At 44.8% G+C, this 16,474-nt stretch overlaps 1 protein-coding gene and 1 long non-coding RNA gene across 2 annotated transcripts in view; one reads left to right on the top strand and one right to left on the bottom strand.

Annotated features, from left to right (window-relative positions):
* LOC138967312 (uncharacterized) overlaps positions 1 to 16,474 on the bottom strand; it is a 534,423-nt gene that overhangs the window by 407,837 nt on the left and 110,112 nt on the right. The window lies entirely within an intron of this gene.
* LOC138967301 (uncharacterized) overlaps positions 1 to 16,474 on the top strand; it is an 88,943-nt gene that overhangs the window by 71,197 nt on the left and 1,272 nt on the right. The window contains exons 34-49 of the mRNA XM_070339832.1: positions 57 to 212; positions 2,432 to 2,559; positions 3,754 to 3,901; positions 5,387 to 5,507; positions 6,264 to 6,547; positions 7,192 to 7,387; positions 7,658 to 7,828; positions 8,497 to 8,711; positions 9,384 to 9,520; positions 10,552 to 10,819; positions 11,391 to 11,535; positions 11,997 to 12,191; positions 13,173 to 13,305; positions 13,668 to 13,903; positions 14,506 to 14,813; positions 16,080 to 16,154. Coding sequence (XP_070195933.1) covers positions 57 to 212; positions 2,432 to 2,559; positions 3,754 to 3,901; positions 5,387 to 5,507; positions 6,264 to 6,547; positions 7,192 to 7,387; positions 7,658 to 7,828; positions 8,497 to 8,711; positions 9,384 to 9,520; positions 10,552 to 10,819; positions 11,391 to 11,535; positions 11,997 to 12,191; positions 13,173 to 13,305; positions 13,668 to 13,903; positions 14,506 to 14,813; positions 16,080 to 16,154 — 2,916 coding nt within the window. The remainder of the gene's footprint in view (positions 1 to 56; positions 213 to 2,431; positions 2,560 to 3,753; positions 3,902 to 5,386; positions 5,508 to 6,263; positions 6,548 to 7,191; positions 7,388 to 7,657; positions 7,829 to 8,496; positions 8,712 to 9,383; positions 9,521 to 10,551; positions 10,820 to 11,390; positions 11,536 to 11,996; positions 12,192 to 13,172; positions 13,306 to 13,667; positions 13,904 to 14,505; positions 14,814 to 16,079; positions 16,155 to 16,474) is intronic.

Genomic DNA, 16,474 nt, shown 5'->3' with positions numbered 1-16,474 from the left:
TTGAGTGTTTTCTACACTTCGTTACTTACCCTGACATTGATGCTATATGCTTGCAGCAATACCTGAGCACACAGCTAACGGTTCACAGCTACGCCAGCAGCCAGGCCTTCACGGCAGTGGCGGAAGCCGTGGGCAACGAGCTGGAGGCCAAGTACCTGGTCATCATGCAGGAGGTCCGGGAGGAGGCCGCGCCACTGCTGCAACAGTTACAGGTACAGCTGTTTTAAAATCTTGTCTGTACTTATTTGTGTAAAGTCATTGATTTGTGGTTATTTTAGGCTCTACTAAACTTGGCCAAAAAATTATTGCAACAATTTTCGCACGTTCAGAAAAGCGTTAAACCACAATCCATTCAACACATACACGCACGCACACACACCCACAACCCTCCCTCTCTCCCTCTCTCTCTCTCTCTCTCTCTCTCTCTCTCTCTCTCTCTCTCTCTCTCTCTCTCTCTCTCTCTCTCTCTCTCTCTCCTCTCTCTCTCTCTCTCTCTCTCTCTCTCTCTCTCTGTCTCCAACACACACATTATCATGAACAGACTCAAACACACACACACACACACATACACATACACACGTACACACACACATACACATACACACGTACACACACACACACATACACACACACACATACACACACACACATACACTTACACACACTACCACGCGCCCGCCGCAGACTCTTATAACTATCAAATCAGCACAGCGCTCTGGCTAAAAATAACCTCAGCACAGGCCAAGGACTGCAAATTTCTACGGCGACTGTATGCAGTAAAAAAGACGATCATCGATAAATTGTTTTGTGCGTTCCCATCTTCAGCAAATGTAAACCAGCACTCAGATCTGCCTGAAACTTTGGCACCAATTGCCTCAACCATTTTTTGCTTAGCATGCAAAGTCACGATTTTTTGTCTTTAAACCCTGAACTAATAAGAATATTTGTTTAGATCTTTCAGAAAAGTTACGTAATACGACACGTTTGATATACACGTTCACAAAAATCCACACACATTCTGGTTAACCTTCGTGGTTGAAAACGACGTAAAACACCAAATAAAGAAAGAAAGAACACACATTCTGGTCAGCCTATTGGTCATAACTTCTGAAATTTTCAAAGCAATTCATTAGGAACTTAAGCAGATATGGCTCTCTCAGTGGAGGACCCCCTCAAAAATGGCAGCAAAACGTGCCTTTTTTGGTCTCTGAAACGGTTGACACCTACCGCCTTTGACAAAAGGCTACACAAATACTAAAGCCGTAAGGTGCATGAAACAAAATGCTCTGAACAGGTAATTGAATGGCCTTTCCAATGGTAGTCAGAAGTGTTTGGTAAGTGCACCTTCTGATTGTTTGCAGATTTTAAAACACGGGGCATTGGTTTTTGTCAGGTCGATTTTAACCTTGTTTGACAGGCTGCCACGGGATGCCTATACAAAGTATCACCGATCGAACGAATGATATGAACAGTAGACATAATTACCTTTTCCAGCATATAAACTTCAATTAAAATGGATTGTGGTTTAGCGCTTTTCTGAGCGTGCAGAAATTGTTGCAATAATTTTTTTGGCCAAGTTTAGTTTACGAGGCCACGCCGCTACTACAATAGTTGCAGGTACGGGTGTTTTACATTTCGTCGGTACTTGGTTTGAACGGGTTTTTTATTCAAAGAATTACACGAAATAACAATGTATAGCACATAATCATTTGAATCAATGGGAGCACAACAATGAACATGCTAAGCTTATAAACGTGCTTTTAAACAACGGTATAAGATCAGATTTGGCGGTACTTTAATGCATGGAGTGATTGATTCGCTCTACTAACCTACAAGAAGACCGACACGGGTCAACTTTATAAGCAGACTCAGAGACGGTATCCATGTCCCACCCCGTATCACCACAATGGCACGTAAAAGACCTCAGTCATTCTGCCATCAGTAAAGGTGGCTGAATACCCCTAAACACGCGCACACACACACACACACACACACACACACACACACACACACACACCGTGCACACACACACACACACACACACACACACACACACACACACACCTAAAGGTAGCACGACTCTTCTTGCTGCTAGCTTTCCACTTGGAGTAAGTGACCCGAATTTCCCAGTAATTCCCATGAAGTAATACTTGACTTGAATTGATGAATGGTTGAGGCCCGTGAAGGCCTGTTCACTGTTCCAAAGTTGATGAAAAAGAATACACAAAAAGGTGGCAATGCGCGGCGGTGAGAAAAAAAACCCCAACTATGTCACGATCTGGCAACCTGGGTCATATTGTGAGGGTAGATTTTGCCAGTGTGCGTCCAGTCCACTCTTGAGGCTGTTGACTGTTGGAGCAGTGACCACTGAGTCTAGTAATGAAAACGAAATGGTAGGAAATTCTTAATGCTACTTTGTGGCTGGTTACAGAGAGAGATGGGGCAGGTGCAGACCCAGTTGGACTCTGTGCAGCGCGACATGCGACGTTTCTACCACAGCAACGCTCTGCACGTGCAGGACATGGGACAGGTCGTCGCGAACGGCCTGGACACTGCTGTGTGAGTTTGGATCATTCTTTCTTTCCATAACTTGTTCCACGAATGTGAGTCCTGGGTTCGTATCCCACTTCTGACACCATGTAAGGCACCAAGTTTCACAATGAAAGATGCTAATAACTAGATTTGTGTATTAGATCTTTTTTCAAGGTTGTCCAGAGGAAGTGTCATTTAAATGATGATTCTTTCTTTTTGTTCTCTTTCGTTTTATATGTTTGACCATTTCACTAGCAGGGCTGCCCCAGGTGTATGAGAGGGCGGAGCTACTTAAATGAGGCGGGGGTACTTGCCCCCCCCCCCCCCCCCCCCCCACCACCCCAGATGCCATTGAAATATAGCATTTAACAGGAGTATTTTTTCGGTCTCTTCTTTATAAAAAAAAAATTAAAAGTACATTTGCCGGGTAAGAGAGGGGGGGGGGGGGTCCAAAATAAAGGAATTCCACAGGAGTTTTGGTGCATGCTTTATTTTGTCTATAATTAAACGTTCCATAAAGTTAACTTTTTTTGGGTTTATTCCTGATAAGTGATTATACTATACACAAATTGTACATCTAACGACACAACAACTAGTGGTTAAAACTGACGTTGGTAAACCAGCCCGACTCTGCTCACAGCTGAATTGTCACTTGAATATAAGCAATGAAACAGATTTTGCAGGCCGTATATATAGCTGTTGGTGGTAAAAGTATATGGTGGCTTTGGTATTTACAAGTCATTCATGCTGCATTTCAGTGGAACCCCCTATTAAGACCTTCAAAAATCTGAGAAAACCAGGTCTGAACGAAGAGGCAGTCTTAAAATGGGGGGGGGGGGGGGGTAAATTTACAGACATTTTGAATAGAAAATCTGATAAATCAGAGTCTATAAAGGGAGGGAGTCTTCAATCAGGGGTCTTAAAGTAACAAACTACTGTGGATTTTGTACGTAATCACACTGCATGACTTGTTTTGCTGTCTATACTACAGGTCCGGTTGGTTCGTTGTTGTATTTTTAGCGCCTTATCCGAAGTTCAAAGCGCTTTACCGTCCGTACAGCCTAAATGACTATCCGGGACTGATGCAAGTTTGTTTCCTTTCTCAGTTTACAGTAACATGGCAGAAGTCAGTCATGCTTGAAACTACTTTCGTGTATAGGTCTGTCACCGTAAAAAATGTGTAAGGTTCTAAAAAAAGATCATGTCTTTTCACATCTACAGGAACGGACTGCAGTACGTGGTGTTTGAGTATCGCAAGATGTACACGCAGTTCCAGCAGGACATCGACCAGGCCATGAGAGAGCTCGGCCAGTACCCCATGGCGCAGAGATACGCGCAGCTCGTCTCCGACTTTGCCGGTGGACTCAAGGTGGGTGCAAGTCATAAAACATCTCTGTCCAGGACAATTTCCTTCAGAAATCTTGTCCGCACAGTGGAACCTCCCTGTTAAGATCTCTTTATTCGAGACTCCCCTTAATTTAAGACCTTACTTTTTCAGACTGTTAATTGTTCATAACGTCTGTACATGTACATCCATTTTAAGAGTCTCTTCCTTTTAAGACCGGATTTTTGAAGATCTTAAAAGTGGGATTCCACTGTGGAATATCGTAAATCTGTAGTAATTTCTAATGCCCTTCCAGATTAACAGAATCAGATTAATGTACATTGCATCAATATTAGACCGGATTGCCACTGTTCATAAACAAATGCACCACCCATCTTTGTCTTGGTGTATGCTTAGACAGATAAATTATTCCAACCTGACAATCTTTTCAAGTACTATTTGACTATTAACAAGTCGCGTAAGGCGAAAATACAATATTTAGTCAAGTAGCTGTCGAACTCACAGAATGAAACGCAATGCCATTTTACTCGTAGCATCGTCAGGCCACCGCTCATGGCAAAGGCAGTGAAATTGACAAGAAGAGCGGGGTAGTAGTTGCGCTAAGAAGGATAGCACGCTTTTCTGTACCTCTCTTTGTTTTAACTTTCTGAGCGTGTTTTTAATCCAAACATATCATATCTATATGTTTTTGGAATCAGGAACCGACAAGGAATAAGATGAAAGTGTTTTTAAATTGATTTGGACAATTTAATTTTGATAATAATTTTTATATATTTAATTTTCAGAGCTTGTTTTTAATCCGAATATAACATATTTATATGTTTTTGGAATCAGCAAATGATGGAGAATAAGATAAACGTAAATTTGGATCGTTTTATAAATTTTTATTTTTTTTTACAATTTTCAGATTTTTAATGACCAAAGTCATTAATTAATTTTTAAGCCACCAAGCTGAAATGCAATACCGAACCCCGGGCTTCGTCGAAGATTACTTGACCAAAATTTCAACCAATTTGGTTGAAAAATGAGGGCGTGACAGTGCCGCCTCAACTTTCACGAAAAGCCGGATATGACGTCATCAAAGACATTTATCAAAAAAATGAAAAAAACGTTCAGGGATTTCATATCCAGGAACTCTCATGTCAAATTTCATAAAGATCGGTCCAGTAGTTTAGTCTGAATCGCTCTACACACACACACACACACACACACACACACAGACACACGCACATACACCACGACCCTCGTTTCGATTCCCCCTCGATGTTAAAATATTTAGTCAAAACTTGACTAAATATAAAAATCAGCCACCTTATTTGAAATGGGTCATCTTATTGTAGCCTCTAACTGTGCGAAAAGTGCAAATGTGTTTGCTTTTTGGGAATCAGAAAAAAATGTGTGTGGGCACTTTTTCTCCCCTGGTATTTTGCATGCAAATGTACTGTAAATTGCTGCTTGGTGATGCTTAGACGGAAGATAAATATACAAAGTGCTTATTTCCACCCACAGAACAGCCGCGTGGTGCTGGAGCAGGCGCTGGATGAGCTGAGCGGCCAGGTGTCCCGCTTCTCTGACGTCACATACCGCAAGTACCTCATCATCTCCAGGCAGATCGACCGCAAACTGGAAGGTATGTGCCTGCAGATACCCCATTGTTCATGCCCCCTCTCGTAGATTTATCTATTACCAGCATGCTCATCGTCCTTTCTAGTGCTTGAGATTGTACTGATTCAAAGGTTGTAAGAACTGACCAATGCTTTGTCTTTTGTCTACTGTGGTGGTATTAACTCAGTAACTCTATACGTTTTGTTCTTGGCGATTTACATACATGTGTGGATGGCTTCCGTGTGATTAAGTCAGAGGGATCGGTGTAAGTACATTTTGTACTTTGGTATATGTATATAGGATCAAGCTGAAAACTTCCCACCAGCACTAATGGCAACCGGTTGAATACTAATTTGTCCACATTCCTGAGTTTTGTTGTGTAAACCTGAATTTAAAATGAATGTGAACAGTGAGGAAGACACTTTCATCTAAATCTTCCTGCCACCAGACAATATAGTGCCAAAATATGGCCGAACATTTGACATCTGCTCCCAAAATGTCCTCACTAACACAGTATACGGCCATTTACATGTATGTACGCACTCCCTGAAGGTTACACCGTGGTACTGCATTAGACACCCTTAGTACCGGCAGGGTCTGGCCCAACACACTTCCTAAAATGTCATCCAAGCCAAGCAAAAGCGAAAACAAAGAAAGGTCTTGATTCCTGGCTACAAGCTACAGAGTGACCCATACTGCACCTTACACCAGAGTACGCAAGTCTGGCCTGGTGTACGTGGATTGAAACAAAGAAAAACTCATATACATTTTCCCATTACAGGCTACACAGCAGCGCTGCGTCAGACGCCGCAATACCAGGGGCTGTCCAAAGCCTACACCACAGCACGCACCAGCCTCATGCAGCTGTCGCATGGTCAGTACAAGCAACTAGCCGACGCTGCCCACACCAAGCTGATGGGCGCACTGGACGCAATTGGGGTCAAGGACACCTACGTGATCGCGGTCAGCAAGGGGAAGCAGCTCATCTCTGATCAGTTCCACGACATCGTCCAGCGGCCTGAGTTCCAGCAGATCTACGTCATTGGCAACGAGATTTACCAGCAGGTGGGTGATGTACTGAATGCTAAATCGATTAAAGTAGTTGTGTAAAGTCGAAGAGGCCTAGGTTGAGAAACCGCGTTGTACGTTGCTTGAATATCTGTTGCCTGTTTATCGCTCAATATGACCTTACAAGGTCATCTAGAAGCTGCACCCCTACTAATTTTACGTAACACCTTTTCAAACCTATACATGAGAGTAACTGCAGAACTCCTTGTAATTTACGGTTTGGCGTGCTTGTATGTCTTCGTGCGGTGCAAGGGCTCAGCAGAAAGCAAATGCAATGACTGAGAAATCAAAGGCACGTAAGCATCCCTTGCAATGACGAGAAAAATGAAACAAAACTATTTTATAAAATAAGATTCTGTTTTTTCTTTGTCCATTCGATTTTGTTCATACTCAATCCTTCATGCAATGTTCTTTCTTTGAAAAGGTAATGTGTCCTTTTTTCCTTATTGCACCTCTTTGTTAACATTTTCTTTTCAATATTGTGCATGATACCACTGGGCCCCGACCTGTGTTTTTCTGTGGTTGAAGAATGCGTGGGGTACCACTACTGGCACGTGGAGAATAATTGTCTATTTAACATTGATAGCATTTGGCCATGACCTGTTTGTGACTGTGTGACCTATGTGTTCCTGGGGCTGCAGAGTGTGTGGGCGTACCACTACTGGCACGTGGAGAAGAACGCTCGCCTGGCTGTGGCTCAGGTGCTGGAGCTGACCAAGGATATCGCCCTGCTGGAGATCACGCGCGTCAAGAACGCCGTCGTCGACCTTGACAAGTCCAGGGTCATCGTCTTTGACCCACAGAATGGAGAACTGCAGTTCGAGATCTACCTTCCTGGTGAGAGGCTGTCGTTTTAGAGAGGTTTTCATGGTTTCTCATTAAATATGACGTGAAAACAATTAAACGACACTACCCAGAATCAGGCATGAAAAGTGTGCTCCTTTTGGAGGAATTCCTCCTTTCGATTTGTCTTAAAGTCCAATCAAGTTACTAAGTTTTATACTGAACTGTTCAGGTCAATGCTCAGAAGATGGAAACATTGTACACACTCTCTTTTGAAATGTAGTTGAGCACATATGCTCTCAACTGCTGTGCCTGTTGTTTCAGTACCCCTGAAGTCGCTGACCGAACCCCCGGACATGAGACTGACCAAGTACGTCAACCGCGTCAAGTCGTGGGCCGCCACCTACATCCCCTCCCCCCGACACTCTGTGTGGACCTCCATCAACAACTACCTGCCCAACATCGACACGGACACCTGGATAGCACCTTACCCAGGTGAGTCATCTTTGTTCGAAATAAACCTTGTCAACACTGACACCTGGATAGCACTTCACCCAGGTGAGTCATCAGTATCAGGGCCGGACCCAGGGGGGGGTTCCAGGGGTTCCGGAACCCCACCCCTGGAAAAAGCATGTACCTTGCTTTGAGTGTTGTTTTTTTTTTACTAGTTTTAGCACCAAAACAATGCTGCTCTTAACCCTCAAAACAAGGCCCAGAATGCACCAGATTGCACAGATTTTAACCGTTTTTCAAAAATGTTCCATGGGAGCAAGCCCCCGGACCCCCCTAGTTTCGCCACTTTGCTGATTTCCCCCCCCCCCAAAAAAAAAGGAGGAACCCCCCCCCTTACAACTCATTTTGTCCGGCCCTGAGTATTCCAAAAATAACTCGTTCTAGACATGGCACATAAAGTCCAACCCATACCTGAAAGTAGCTATTTCATTTAAACAAAAGTGGAAACATCAGTAACCAGATTAGATGTTTATGTTTCAATATTTCGGCAAACTGCCTTCTTCAGGATGTTATTATGAAAGTATGGAATGACGGCACGTGGTGTAGCTATTTCAGTAAAAGTCTTAGACTTTAGAGTGGCATTCCACTTTTCTGTGGCGTTTTACTGATCATAACACTGCCCTCATTGACACACACGGTCTCCTTCACAGCATATGCCTACGTCATGGGCGATCAGCACGTGGTGACCTTTGACCGCAAGCACTACAGCTTTGCTGGCCGCTGCAGCTATATCCTTGCGCGCGACATGGCTGACGATCGCTTCTCAGTGGTGCTTCACTACAACAACCGTCCTCGCCAGCCGCAAGTCCAGTCCCTGGTCGTCATGCTGAGGGGTGTGTCTATTGAAGTGGATCGGGATAGCAAGGTGGGCATGCAAGCATTATAACAATAACAGCACTTTGTTGTCCATTAAAATGTTACATTAAAACAGCCTGCCTGTAAACGATTATAACTTAAACATTGAATAAGAATTATAGGACAGTCAATGATGAGACAAAAACACATAAAATACATCGGTTAATTTTTCACTATTTTGTGTAACTACCCCCCCCCTCCCCCATCCCCCATCCCCCATCCCTCACCTCTACTGGAGTGTCATTCGTTTTTCCTTCTTTCGCTCTCTTGTTTGCCTTTCTCTCGCTCTCTCTTTCCCCTCTCTGTCCCTCTGTATTTCTTTCATTCTCTGTCTGTCTGTCCGTGTCTCTGTCTCTCTTCCTCTCTCTCTCCATCTGTCTTCTTCTCTCCCTCTCTCCTTCTCTCTCTCTCTCTCTCTCTCTCTCTCTCTCTCTCTCTCTCTCTCTCTCTCTCTCTCTCTCTCTCACATTCTCTCTCTCTCTCTATCTCGTTCTCTTTCTATTTGTCCATCTCTGTCTTTTTGTCTCTCACTCTCTTTGTCTCTATCTCCCCCCCCCCCCCCTCTCTCTCTCCCTCTCCATCTCTCTCATGATTGCAGTCTCGTTTACTACAAGTCCCCCCCCCCTCACCCCTTTTGCTCTTGTCTTGGTATGGTTATCAAGTGTAATTACTATCTCGCCAGGTGAAGGTGAACAACCGGGAGACAGAGCTCCCATTCTTCTCAGGTCCTATCAGTGCTGTGCGCGAACACAACGTCGTCCGCATCCAGGACGGCCAGGCTCTGACGGTGGAGATGGACAGCGAGAGAGGCATCTACAGGTAATCTTGCAGGTTGCTATGTTTAGAGGGGAGACACGTACAGAAAACACACCGTATCCAAAAACTTCCCCAGTGTACATCTAAATTAGGGTATTTATATTGGTCTCGCTTGTGTCTTCCGAATGAGCTTCTGGACCATTTGTCAGATAAGTTTATTTTTCGTATTATAAGTGTTCGTTTGTCTGTCCCCTTAAAAGACCGGTGCTGGGTCGAAAATCAGTGACCATAACGCGTTTTTGACATAATTAAACGTTCCAACAACATTACATACCATTCTTGTTTTTTGATTCTGTGAAGTAGGGAGGGATGGGGGTTTAGTGTGACAAGCAGACAGCAACCTTATCCAGTATGTTCAGACTGACAGTGAACCCACGACCTTCAGCTTGGGAGGCCGGTGTAACACGAAATTTTTACTCCACGAAAAATTTACTCCGGAGTAAATATTTCGTACGAAATTCTTACTCCGAGTACACTTTTCGTACGAGAAAAGAACTTCCCAAGGCACGAAAAAATTACTCCCTCCACGAAATTTTTACTCCCCATTTTTTTCACTTTCAGTAAAAATCTCGTACGCAAAAATGGGATGCGGGCGAAGGGATAATGCCAATAAGTGATCTCGCGCACACGAATGTCGCGCTACCCTCCTTCCACCCCTTCCACCACCAAGACTAACAGGGGACAAGGGAGTAAACATTTCGTACACCTGGCATGGGAAGTTAAATTGCTTGTGTTTGGGTGAAGTAATTTATTCGTTATTTATTCGTCAGGGGAGTAACATTTTTGTACGAAATGTTTACTCGGAACTCACCTGTCTTGGGGAGTAATTTTCTCGTGTAATGGGGGAGTGCTTTTTTCGTAAAGGGAGTAGGCCTAACTTTTTCGTACGAAATGTTTACTCCGGAGTAAAAATCTCGTGGGAGTCATTTTCTCGTGTTACACCGGCGTCTTATCTCCTATAGGCCATTGTGCCCGTCAGTCTAATACTCCTCAAGCAAAGTCACTGTAATAACAACCAAATATACATCTTCCAGCGTGGCAGTGAGTGGCTGGTACCACGGCAGGACAGCGGGACTGCTGGGTATCTACGACAACGAGCCCTACAACGACCTGACGGACGCGACTGGTCGGCTAACGACGGACGTGGAGGCCCTGAGCAACTCGTGGGAGGTTAGCCAGCGCTACTGCCGGTCAAGGAACCTGGCCGAGGATAGACCGCTGGACAGGGGGCTGGAGGAGGTGATTGCCTGTGAGAAACACCTGAACTACTCGTCGTCGTACTACAGTCCCTGCTTTGGACAGGTGAGATTGTTATTTTGCACAGGTGAGAGTGTTGTATACAGGCCTGTGAGACACACCTGAACCACTCGTCGTCATACTTAAGTCCCTGCTTTGGGCAGGTGAGAGTGTTGCCGCGGGGGGGGGGGGGGGTGTAGGGGGGTGTAGGACAAGATGGTTGGTTGGGGATTGCTGGAGAGGAAATACAGGCCTGTGAGAAATACCTGAATCACTCCTCGTCATACGGCCATGGTCTGGTCAGGTGAGAGTGTTGAATAGAAATAGGGGACAACAGCTAAGGAAGGGCAGTGGCAAGTCGAAGGTAACAAAATCCGACTCACTGTCTGTCTGTCTGGCCGGCCGCGGACAAATGAGCCAGGTATGGTGACTGTTTGCTACAAGGAAATGCAGGTCAGGTTTGGGAGTGTGTGTGGAGTACAAACAAATGGCAATGGTGCATAATTATAAGCCAGTTTCGTGGTGACTGCTAGTGGTGGATGCAGTTGTGTTGGAGTCGAATGTGTGTAGAGTACCCCACAAACGACAAAAGTGCATAATAATAAGCCAGTCATGAACACTGTTTGCTACATTCCAGGTGGATGCCGGGGAGCTGGTGGGAGTGTGTGTGGAGTACGTACGATCGGGACTGACGGTGCAGGAAGCTCAGTGCAAGGCGGGCCAGCAGTACAGATACATGTGTCACAGGAGAGGCGTCGCCCTGGGCACTCCCAAGGCATGCGGTACGTTGCCGTCTTGTCTGTCTCCCTATTTGCTTCCCCCCTGCTCTCTCTTTTTTTCTCGTTTTCTCTGTGTCTTTGTCTCTTTGTTTTCTGTGTCTGTTTGTCTGTCCGTCGTTCTGTCTGTCTGTGTCTATCTGGCTCACTCTCTCTCTAGCTCTTTTTCTACCGTTCCACTCTTTTTTTCTCTGTTTGCCTGTCTCTCTTTCTCTCTCTCTCTGTCTGTCTCTCTGTCTGTCTGTCCGTCTCCCTCGGTGTCTGTCTGTCTGTCTCTGTTTCTCTCTCTCTCTATTCTCTCTCTTTCTCTCTGTCCCCCCTCTCTCTTTCTCTCTCTCTCTCTCTCTTTCTCTCTCTCTATCTCTATCTCTATCTCTCTCTATCCTCTCTCCCCCTCCCCCTACCTCTACTTCTCCTACACATCCTAAACAGCAACCCTTATAAAAGCAACATGCATGTCTTAACAGTGAGCTGTGAGATGCCCAGCGGAGAGAGGGTGACAGCGGGCAGCAGCCAACAGGTCAACTCCACTCAGGACGCCAGCAAGGCCGGAGGGTCAGCGGACGTGGTCTTCGTCGTGGAGGAGAGTGGGTGCAACTCGTGGGCCCAGCGGTCCCTGTCCACCCTCGCCACCGAACTGGGACAGGCCCTCAAAACTAAAGGTGAGTTTCAATACAGTGGAACCCCCTTTTATTATTACTAGCATAATATCACTGGCATGATGTGCTTGCTACAGGTGAACAGTAGGCACTGAACTGGTCTTGCACCATATAGGCTGTATTCAATAAATGGGAGGTCCATAATCTGAGAAAGGAAACAATGAATCAAGAAACTAAAACCCAGGTGCACATCTGCGGCACCTAGGGAGTGTACGTGCACACTATCTTGTTCCTGCCTCTTGCCATCTCAGAGGTATGGCGACCACAGACAGACAGACAGACAGACACACAGACAGACACTCTCTTTTATTATATGTATAGATAGATTATTATTATGGGGAGCTTATATAGCGCGAACCACAACTGTGCTCTCCGCGCTTTACATATTAATTTCTGCCGTTTGAAATGGAATTTTTTTACAGACAGACAGACAAACAGACATTTTTTTACACACAATATACAACGCATTCACATCGACCAGCAAATTTCAAGCCTATTTTTACAAACCTAAAAAAACTCAAACAAAATCAGGTCTGAGGCGGGGGGGGGGGGGGGGGGGGGGAGGGGGGATCTTTGGGGTATAGTTACAGAGGTTAGAACGGAAATTCTGAGAAAAATGGGTCTTGAAAGCCAGGGAAGAAGTGTGGAAAGGGGGATCCACTGTCCCGGTCAGGCCTTGTGTGACCACAGAGAAAAAGACCCTCAGAGTCTGAACAGCATGCAGGCGACATTAATAGCTAGAGTGCTTCCTTGAAACACATATCCGTGTGTCTTGATGCATGATTTTAGTTTCATTTTAATTTTCATGTGCTGTGTGTGTCGGGGTGTGTGTGTCTGTGTACATGCGTGCGTGCATAAATTCGTGCGTGTGTGTGCGAGCGCACTTCTTTTTTTATTTTTTATGTGTAACTCACTTTGTATACCTGTACAGTCTTGTTTCAAATCAAAATGATCCGTAACGCGACGCCTCATGTTTGCGTGCAGGTCTGACAGCCAACCGCTTTGGTCTGGTGAGTTACCATGGCAACGGGTCACGTGACCAGCAGCTGGTGCACACCATAGAGGGCAAGGTGTTCGGGGAGCCAGGAAACTTCCTCAAGGCCACAGAGAACCTCAGGTACAGTGCCTCCATAAAGTCATGGAAACTTTCGTCATAAGTGATGATGATGTCGGTGATGATGATGATGATGATGATGATGATGATGATGATGATGATGATGATGATTCCTCAGGGCAGTAAAGAACATTAAGCAATCCCTCCCAGCTATGTTATCATAACCTTATCTTAAGCAGGAGTAAGAGGAGGAGAAGTTTACTTGGAGTGGTGGTTGTTGGTGGTAGTCCCACATCGCACGATCTTTGTTTCACTATTTGTATTTCAAACACTTACACCCAAAACTGCAATATCCTATTACGACTACCTACATCCAACCAAACAGAATCTCTTCAATTCAACATTATATGTTTTCATGGTTTCAGACTGACATACCCCGGTGAGCAAGGCAATGTGGCAGAAGCTCTGCGCGAGGCGTTAAAATACCCGTTCAGGACAGGCGTCGCCAAGGTGCTGGTTCTTCTACCCTGTTCCAACTGCACGGGCGACATGCTAGAGGTCACGCAGGTCTTGACCTCACACGGCTTTGTGCTGCACGTGCTGAAGGCCACAGACTTCCAGGTCACAGGGGGAGATAACCACAGTCCCGTCCGCATCTTTGGTGAGTTTTTGTTTTGTTGGTTCTTTTGGAATACACTGTAGTTATTTCTGTACTGATCGCAAACAGCTTATTAAATTACATATCTTAACCCGACTCACATATAGCATTAACTTCAGTTTAAGTGCCAAGACGCTATATGTGAGTCGGGTAAGTATATTAATCAAATCAAAATTTACTAATACAATTTTGGATTCTGTATCTAGGGTGTGTGAAAGTGTTTAAAATGACATGACTTTTATGCACAACATCCATTAGAAGTAATAAATAAGGACAGACAGTTCAGGGGTTTTCACGAGGACACATATAATTAGAACACTCGATTTTATTAGGAACCAACACTATATCAGAAACAGATTTCTGTGGGAGCCGTAGTTGAACATTGAAGTTTTGCATTGAACAGTGAAAAACTAAGATTTAAAAAACAAATGCTCTAAATATGAACGACACGTGCCACAAAAGTAAGTAAGAGTTATGCGAATTCATCACCTGGCACCTGATAGAATATAACAAGCACTGAATTGACCAAGCCACTTTCACCCTCACACGTGAAAAATGTAGCTGCCAGAAAGTTGTGTCTGACGGCCTGTTGTTCACTGTGTCAGGTCTGGACCTGAGCAAAGTTCACACCCAGAGGTCGGCAGCCAGAAACAGCGACGCTATCTTCCGGAAGCTGCAGAAACCGCGTGACGCATGCGCACAGCTAGCCTTGTCCACCAATGGCTCCGTGTTTGACGTCAAGCATATGAGCGAGAGAGGACGCATTCAGAACGAGTTCCTCGAGTCGTTCGCTGCCCGTAGTGCCCTGAATGCCCGCCCTCCGAACTGCCAGGTGTGCAGTTGCCATGACGACGGTAACGGGCGCGGGCACACGGTCTGCAGGCTCTGCGACAACCACTCCTGGATGTGGAACGTAAGTTGCTTGCATTATTTCTTGGACATGTGTACAGTGGTACCTCTGTATTCAGACCTCATCAAATCTAAGAACTATATGTAGTTATTGAAAGAGAGGGAATCTTAAAAGGAAGGTCTATGTATAGTGTGACACGATGCAGGAAAGGTCTGTGGAATATAAGCTGCATGCAGTAATTGTCGGTCATGTGTACTGAGCTGATTTCTTAAGTTTCCCTTCACTTTAAAGGCCCAATCCTTCTCGTGAACATTGTTCGGCTCACCATCTAAGATGTAAACAAACTTTTGCATGGAATAAGACCATCCCTCCACTTGCTTGGACACATACCAAAATTCAAACACCCTGACTGACGCTTCTCCTTTTTGAAATTAACTTAAACAAGAGGCGAAGCCTTCAAGGCTCACGTAAGAAATCGACAAACAGTAACACAAACTCAATCACTCCCTCACACATACACACACACAGTAAGCATAGGGGACACGTGCAAGAGTGCGAGACACTAGATCTAGATCTGTCTGTCTGTAGCCTACTTACGGGGACACGACTGCCAGATGGCCAGATCGACACTGCGCTTTCGACAGCGCTTCCTCGCGCAGACACTGAAAACACGCTGTGCAGATTAACCTGTAGGAAATCTCCTTTGGTATTTTCTTTATCTATTTTTCTGGAGCTACGAAACCGAACAATGTGAAATCATGAGTCGTCTTCTCCGAATCGGCGAACTGCAGCTCGGTGATAACTGTATCTATACCACAATCCTTCACGCGATCTGACCTAACCTTGACCCCTGACCTGGTCTACATACCACACACGACACAAACCAGTCAGCTGTTTTTACCCCCCCAAAACCCCCCACCACCCGTTTTCTTTGGATACACACTTTAACTACATACGTGCCGACGAAATGTTGATCATTGCTTCAATACTTTGAAGCTGTTGCTTGAATAATAACCAGGTAAAATTAGTATTTCGGTGTTCAGTCAAATGTTAAAGTTTCTACCACAGACATACATACATACACACGCACGCACGCACGCACGCACAGACAGACAAAAGTTAGCATCGCATAGGCTACACTTACGTGAGCCAAAATTGAAGGGATTTAAGTTGACACAGGCTATGAACAGAAAGTCGAAAAACAATAAGGTCTTATAAAAAAGAGGGTGTCTTAAATCGGGAGGTCTGAATTAAAAGCGGAGTTCCACTGTACCGGACAGCTGGCTGTCATTTAACACGATGAATTACACAAGTGGTGTATGTTTGCAGCACATTCCAACCTGGCTGCAGTCAGGTAGCACCAGTGTCATGGGAGTTTTCAACGACCTTCATCATCAGATCATCGTGAGTATCACCCCCCTGTCTTTTCTGTCACACAATCCACACGTAATTAGTATGACAATCAGTAGTCCTTGCTGTTTTTCTGTGTTTTATTACAAATCTTATACATCCTCATCTGCTCGGGAACTTGCTTACATTCAAGATTTGGGTTTTAACTTTTAATTACACGTTGTTGGCTAATTATTTCAGCAGTTTGATCTGTCTATACTGCTCGTTTCTTTGAGTAAGAAATGTATCAACTCGTTCTTTTGTTGTCGTCAGCTTCTACAGCTTGGCAAGCATAAGTGGTTTTGATGCTGTATGACTATTAAATTCTTCTTCGT

The sequence above is a fragment of the Littorina saxatilis genome, linkage group LG5, assembly GCF_037325665.1.
Source record: "Littorina saxatilis isolate snail1 linkage group LG5, US_GU_Lsax_2.0, whole genome shotgun sequence".
NCBI lineage: Eukaryota > Metazoa > Mollusca > Gastropoda > Littorinimorpha > Littorinidae > Littorina > Littorina saxatilis.
This window is presented reverse-complemented; position numbering and strand designations above follow the sequence as displayed.